General features: G+C 45.7%; 1 protein-coding gene across 1 annotated transcript; it reads left to right on the top strand.

Annotated features, from left to right (window-relative positions):
- Nucleotides 1-5054: 5054 nt before the first annotated feature.
- LOC125544367 (large ribosomal subunit protein eL20) lies at nucleotides 5055-6778 on the top strand. Its single transcript, XM_048708029.2, has 4 exons — nucleotides 5055-5210; nucleotides 5314-5429; nucleotides 5518-5581; nucleotides 6240-6778. The coding sequence occupies exons 1-4, from the start codon at nucleotides 5196-5198 to the stop codon at nucleotides 6579-6581; spliced, it is 537 nt and encodes a 178-aa protein (XP_048563986.1). The 5' UTR covers nucleotides 5055-5195; the 3' UTR covers nucleotides 6582-6778.
- Nucleotides 6779-7697: the final 919 nt, after the last annotated feature.

The following is a 7697-nucleotide window of genomic DNA, read 5'->3' as shown; positions in this document are numbered from 1 at the left end:
GTTATTGACCAGAGACATGTCTCGGTCATGTCTACATAGTTCTCGAACCCGTAGGGTCCACACGCTTAACGTTCAGTGACGATCGGTATTATGAGTTTATGTGTTTTGATGTACCTAAGGTAGTTCGGAGTCCCGGATTTGATCACGGACATGACGAGGAGTCTAGAAATGGTCGAGACGTAAAGATCGATATATTGGACGACTATGTTTGGACATCGGAAGGGTTCCGAGTGAAGTTCAAGCATATACCGCAGTACCAGGGGGTTACCGGAACCCCCCGGGGAGTTTAATGGGCCTTATGGGCCTTAGTGGAAAGAGAGGAGAGGCTGCCAGGGCAAGCCGCGCGCCCCTCCCCCTCTGCTCCGAATTGGACTAGGAAGGGGGGGCGCCCCCCCTTTTCCTTCTCCCTCTTTCCTCCTTCCTTCTCCTACTCTTACTACATGGAAAGGGGGAATCCTACTCCCAGTGGGAGTAGGACTCCCCATGGGGCGCGCCATAGGAGGGTCGGCCCACCCCCTCCTCCACTCCTTTATATACGGGGAGGGGGGCACCCCATAGACACACGAGTTGATCATTGATCTCTTAGCCGTGTGCGGTGCCACCCTCCACCATAATCCACCTCGGTCATATCGTAGCGGTGCTTAGGTGAAGCCCTGTTCCAGTAGTATCATCATCACCGTCATCACGCCGTCATGCTGATGAAACTCTCCCTCGACACTCTGCTGGATCGTGAGTTCGTGGGACGTCACCAAGCCGAACGTGTGCAGTTCGCGGAGGTGTCGTACCTTCGGTGCTAGGATCGGTCGATCGTGAAGACGTACGACTACATCAACCATGTTGTCATAACGCTTACGGTCTACGAGGGTACGTGGACAACACTCTTCCCTCTCGTTGCTATGCATCACCGTGATCTTGCGTGTGTGTAGGATTTTTTTTTTGAAATTATTGCGTCCCCAACAGCTGTTAGTTGGTGCAGTTCCAAACAGAGCGACATGGCGGGATCTACGTGTGAAGCGGAGTACATAGCTGCTTCAGAAGCAGCAAATGAAGGAGTCTGGATGAAGGAGTTCATATCCGATCTAGGTGTCATACCTAGTGCATCGGGTCCAATGAAAATCTTTTGTGACAACACGGGTGCAATTTCCTTGGCAAAGGAATCAAGATTTCACAAAAGAACCAAGCACATCAAGAGACACTTCAATTCCATCCGCGATCAAGCCAAGGAGGGAGACATAGAGATTTGCAATATACATACGGATCTGAATGTTGCAGACCCGTTAACTAAGCCTCTCTCACGAGCAAAACATGATCATTACAATGTAATCTAGATTATTGACTCTAGTGTAAGTGGGAGATTGAAGGAAATATGCCCTAGAGGCAATAATAAAGTTGTTATTTATATTTCCTTATATCATGATAAATGTTTATTATTCATGCTAGAATTGTATTAACCAGAAACTTAATACATGTGTGAATACATAGACAAACAGAGTGTCACTAGTATGCCTCTACTAGACTAGCTCGTTGAATCAATGATGGTTATGTTTCCTATCCATAGACATGAGTTTTCATTTGATTAATGGGATAACGTCATTAGAGAATGATGTGATTGACTTGACCCATCCGTTAGCTTAGCACGATAATCGTTTAATTTATTGCTATTGCTTTCTCCATAACTTATACATGTTCCTATGACTATGAGATCATGCAACTGCCGAATACCGGAGGAACACTTAGTGTGCTATCAAACGTCACAACATAACTGGGTGACTATAAAGATGCTCTACAGGTGTCTCAGATGGTGTTTGTTGAGTTGGCATAGATTGAGATTAGGATTTGTCACTCCGAGTATCAGAGAGGTATCTCTGGGTCCTCTCAGTAATGCACATCACTATAAGCCTTGCAAGCAAAGTGACTAATGAGTTAGTTACGGGATGACGCATTACGGAACGAGTAAACAGACTTGCTGGTAACGAGATTGAACTTGGTATTGAGATACCGACGATCAAATCTCGGACAAGTAACATACCGATGACAAAGGGAACAACGTATATCGTTATGCGGTTTGACCAATAAAGATCTTCGTAGAATATGTGGGAGCCAATATGAACATTCAGGTTCCGCTATTGGTTATTGACCAGAGACGTGTCTCGGTCATGTCTACATAGTTCTCGAACCCGTAGGGTCCGCACGCTTAACGTTCGGTGACAATCGAAATTATGTGTTTATGTATTTTGATGTACCGAAGATAGTTCGGAGTCCCGGATATGATCACGGACATGACGAAGAGTCTCGAAATGGTCGAGACATAAAGATTGATATATTGGATGACTATATTCGGACACCGGATGAGTTCCGGGGGTTACCGGATAATTATCGGAGTGCCGGGGGGTTATGGGAACCCCTGGGGGATCTAATGGGCCAACATGGGCCTTAGTGGAGAGAGAGAGGGCCGGCCAAGGCAGGGGGGCGGCACCCCCCTTTCCTTCTCTTCTCTCCCTCTCCTTCCTTTCCCCTTCCTCCTCCTAGTAGGACTAGGAAAGGGGAGTCCTACTCCTACTAGGAGGAGGACTCCTCCCCTCCTTGCGTGCCACCAAGGGCCAGCCGGCCTCCCCCCTTGCTCTTTTTATATACGGGGGCAAGGGGGCACCCTAGAACACACAAGTTGATCATTGATCCCTTAGCCATGTGCGGTGCCCCCCCTCCACCATAATCCACCTCGGTCATATCGTCGTAGTGCTTAGGCGAAGCCCTGCGCCGGTAGCTTCATCATCACCATCATCACGCCGCCGTGCTGACGAAGCTCTCCCTCAACAGTCAGCTGGATAGAGAGTTCATGTGACGTTACCGAACCGAACGTGTGCAGATTGCAGAGGTGCCGTACTTTCGGTATTAGGATCGGTCGGATCATGAAGACGTACGACTACATCAACCGCGTTGTCATAACGCTTCCGCTTACGGTCTATGAGGGTACATGGACAACACTCTTCCCCTCTCGTTGCTATGCATCACCATGGTAGATCTTGCGTGTGCGTAGGATTTTTTTTGAAATTACTGCGTTCCCCAACACTTACATGCCCAGTTGTACCGGAGAACGAGTATTCCCCGGAACAACCGTTGTGCCACTACCCTTGTGCCGCTCACAACCCGAAGGATTCATCCCTATCGCGGTGGTTTGAGCGGTACTAACACTAGTATAATCACCCAAGACAATGTCCGGGGTTTGCTAAGTCCCGAGTGGTACAACCGGCCTTGACCCTGGTTGTATCGGTAGCAAAGTGACTTCTTGAACAATCGGGTAGCAACCACTTGGGTATCACACCCTACCCATAGGTAAACCCCTTCGGCGGTGGTTGATCCAGTGCAACGTGCGGTTGAACCTCTAGTAAACTAAGTAGTACAACCACCTCTGCACGCGGTACAATCGTCTGGGTGGTAGTAGCAGAGGCCACTCCACATAGGGGGCGGTACAACCGCTGCTACCTGCAGTACAACTGCTCTGGGCAGGTTTCTCTGCATGGGTTAGATGAGAGGCTCTCTCCTCAAATTGGAAGGATATATGTCGGTGCAATACGTAGATGTGTATGTGTTTGATTCACCCAATATCTTCTAATGCGGACCCTCCCTCTTAATAGTACATATTTCCTACGACCGAAGAAATAAAAGCGTCGGAAATGTTGTCTTTGCTCTTTCCATTCGGAGGGGTGCCCAACCATGTTGTGCCCTATAGAGTATACATGTGTAGATTAGGCACATCGTTAGTTCGTAAATTGCATTGTCATCAACACCAAAACACTTAAGGCTGAAAATGCCTTTTCACCCGTTACCATCGTACCTAGACACTTAGCTTGGGATCCCCCACCCGGAGATCTGTCTGATTTACCTCTATCACTTGGCCATGACCTGTCTTTTCAGTCCCGGTCGGATAGGGATCACGTACAATCAAATGGAGATGAGTGATTGGAGCTGAGCCAGAAGGACGTGTTGCACACGATCCGAGCAGTGACCGCCCGCAGCGCCTGATCATGATAGGGTGCCATCGGATGCTGAGCTCGGGCACGTGAAGACAAATCACATCGGGTATGCACAGGAGTGTGCGTGGAGTACGTCTCCACATAATTTGTTTCCCAACCGGATGTGATGGAGATGACCTGCAGGGGAAGCTTTAAGGAGTGGTGGTAAAGATGATAGGGACTCACTGTGCTAGACGACTTCTGAAAAAAGTAATGACGTGAGAAGGTGATGTAGCTTCATGAGGTCATAAGGAATGCCGGGGTGCACATTTTTTTCTGAGATGGCATGGTTGTTAATACGAATATTTTGCATGTTAAGATAAATAAGATAGCGGAGATAAGTCTATTAGGTAATCTTATCGAGCACACGTTCTGTCCGACGCCTTCCCGCACAATAGGCGTGCAGACGTCCGATGCCCCTCGTGGCAGCGCCATGTATGCACATGATGATGCATGACGTAATAATGGTCGAAGTGACACACGCAGCAGATGTCGTGCACCCTGGGTCGTAACCCTTAAATTTGAGTGAGGTAAAGTAGCACTGGAACTCAACGAGGTGTTCTAAAAAAAGAGCACAAAATAATTATTTTTTATCTTGAAGGTATTCTAAAAAAGAGAGCACAATAATAATATTTTTTTTATCTTTAATTTGTCTTTAGTAATATTATCTCTTTATTTTTAGCAAAAGAATTGTTTGTTTGTTTTTATTTAAGAAACAACTTTTGTCTTATCTTAGAAAAAGAAATGTCACTTTTTCAGAAAATAAATATCTTTCTTGAGAGTTATCTTTTTTTTTGGAGAATAATCTTTTTTTAGCAGTATCTCTTTGTTTTTTTAGTAGCACGTATTTTTTTTTGTGTGTGTGTGGAGAAACACGTATCTCTGTATTGTTAACACTTTCTTGTATGTTTTATTTCTGAGACATACACGTTCTTGTATGTGAAGTCCCGCGTTAACACATTGGGCCAATGGCAGGGGATCTATGATAAAGAGCGGAACAGTAGACCCACAAGCTAAAAAAATAGGCCCACGACACGGAGAAAGCCCATTAGGGTTTACAGCCAAGCTCGCCACCTATAAACGCTTCTCTCCCTCTCACGGACGCCTCCTTCGCCCGCCGCCTCCTGCTCTCCCCATCTCCTTAGGTTAGGTTAGGCTAGGGGCTTCACAGAGCTCGCGGAAATGGTGGCCTTCAGGGTAAGTTCCACTGCCGCCTCCCGGCCGTAGCTATCCTCGACGCCTCCGTGTCCGCCCTTGATCCGTGTTTCTGATTCGTCTCAACGCGTCCGTGCGTGTGCAGTTCCATCAGTACCAGGTGGTGGGTCGTGCGCTGCCGACGCCCGGCGATGAGCAGCCGAAGATCTACCGCATGAAGCTCTGGGCCACCAATGAGGTCCGCGCCAAGAGCAAGTTCTGGTGAGCTCCTCCCCGTCGCCTCGCGACATCTGAAGGATCTGTTCGTTTTCGATTCGGTATTTCTGATGCTGTTGTCGCGTCTGTGCAGGTATTTCCTGAGGAAGCTGAAGAAGGTGAAGAAGAGCAACGGCCAGATGCTCGCCATCAACGAGGTATTGGGCCTTTCTCGTCTTATGTTTTGCCATGAGCATGGATTATGTCCCACCTTCTGGTTCTTTCCTGTACATTACAATTACCAACCGAGAGCGGCTTAATTAGCCCCTTTTATCGACCCACTCTTACAACTGCATCGGTAGTTTTATCTGTACTCTCTGTGGCGTTATTAGTCGGAATGCAACATAAAATCATTCTAGTTGTGTTTGAATATGCAGTGATGCCCCTTCCATCTTGTTGTGATCACTATGTATGCGATTTTCTTGCGAAAATATGCATCTGTAGTTGTATTTACATTATCTATGCGTAAATTACTTCTGATACTTCATTCTGATGTGCGAAGGCTCTGTTTTGCATAATATAATTTGTATTCACTACAAGGACTTGTACCGCAAAAGTTCTATGAGTTCTTTTTGCCACATCCCGTTTCATCTGAAGGGACCCATATGAGCTGTCTATTATGCGGTCACGTATACTTTCTGATTTGTGATTTTTCCTTTTTCTAATCGTGTTATGTGTATGTTGTGGTTGACTGGTGTTAATCCATAGTTTCTTTGTTTGGGAACCAATTGGAACCTGATTTTTTCACTGATTCTTTTTTACTCAATTATGGCATGTGATTGTTATTTATGCACTGAATTACTCTTTTTTTGTCAGATCTTTGAGAAGAACCCAACCACGATCAAGAACTATGGCATTTGGCTGCGTTACCAGAGCAGGACTGGCTACCACAACATGTACAAGGAGTACCGTGACACCACACTAAATGGTGCCGTGGAGCAGATGTACACTGAGATGGCCTCTCGCCACCGTGTGAGATCCCCCTGCATTCAGATCATCAAGACCGCGACTGTCAACTTCAAGCTATGCAAGAGAGACAACACCAAGCAGTTCCACAACTCCAAGATCAAGTTCCCCCTTGTGTACCAAAAGGTCAGGCCACCAACCAGGAAGCTGAAGACCACCTACAAGGCAACGAGGCCGAACTTGTTCATGTGATTGGGCTGTGGTGGATGCTGTTAAGAGTTGAAATGTTTTCTTCGTATGTTGGATCTTCTGATGCATGAAGACAAGCGTTTTGTTGCTTATTTATTGGTTAAAGACATGGTTGGTGGACCTTCTGATTGTGTTCTTATCAGTAATCTGCATACAATCTATTGGTACCTGATATAGATATCTGTTTGAAGTCTGTTCTATTTTCGTGTCTAGTTTCTCTTACGATCGCCCATGCTGATTTTGAAATAAAATCATGTCACTATGGTAACAGTGCGTAACTTGATATTGAAATAAAATCATGTCACTATGGTAACAGCGCTTAACTGTAACTCTTCCATCTTTACCGCTCTGTTTCTCCTTTTTCCTTGATTTTTGTTCTCTCCGGCTTTCAGCTAATTTTTCACTACAGTTAATTTTGTGAACCTTTAATTGAAGATGAACTTTCAACAATGTCTTGTATGCCTTTAATTAAAGTTGAACTTTCAACAATGTCTTGTATGCCTTTAATTAAAGTTGAACTTTCAACAATGTAGAAGAACATTTCTACATTGAAGGTGAACATTTCAGAGTGACCTCTTTTCCTCAGGACTTGTGATTCTGAGTTCGCTGGGTGTTCAGGATTTAGAGAACTTGCAGCGGGGTGTTCTGATAGATCTGATCTGTTTGGTCCTAATAACGGTCCTAAGCTTCGTTTGCCTAAAAACAACTAGTACGTGGAATTGGTAAATTTAAAAACAATCATAGACCAACTTCCAAAAAGATGCACTCTACGAGCTATTACAAACTTGATGAAGAAAAATAACACCGGCATCGCCGGCCACACCTGGAATGTTGATGGAGTCTGAAGATGCTTATTTGTCAGTTGCCTGTTCTTTTTTTTGTTGTTGTCACTCGATTCACGAGAGAATTGAAATTTACCTGTCTTCGACCTCGGGGTTTCATGCAAAATCGATGGAACCAAATTTCAATTTCAGACAACCGATGAATAGCAAAGCCGAAACCAAATTTGGATTCTGTGACTTGGTTGGTTGCAATGAAGCCTCCCAGTTCTTCTGAAAAATGAAGTCTGGAACCCACACGAACTTCAGCTCCCGTGCACGCAACTCCGGCTTGTGGATA

This window comes from Triticum urartu, chromosome 3A, assembly GCF_056163025.1.
Source record: "Triticum urartu cultivar PI428250 chromosome 3A, HENAU_Tu73, whole genome shotgun sequence".
NCBI classification, from domain to species: domain Eukaryota; kingdom Viridiplantae; phylum Streptophyta; class Magnoliopsida; order Poales; family Poaceae; genus Triticum; species Triticum urartu.
This window is presented reverse-complemented; position numbering and strand designations above follow the sequence as displayed.

What these genes read in the sequence shown, in the direction of transcription:
- LOC125544367 (XM_048708029.2), top strand. An exon ending in CGCGCCAAGAGCAAGTTCTG is followed by an intron (nt 5,430 to 5,517) that starts GTGAGCTCCTCC and finishes GCGTCTGTGCAG; the next exon opens with GTATTTCCTGAGGAAGCTGA. An exon ending in AGATGCTCGCCATCAACGAG is followed by an intron (nt 5,582 to 6,239) that starts GTATTGGGCCTT and finishes TTTTTTTGTCAG; the next exon opens with ATCTTTGAGAAGAACCCAAC.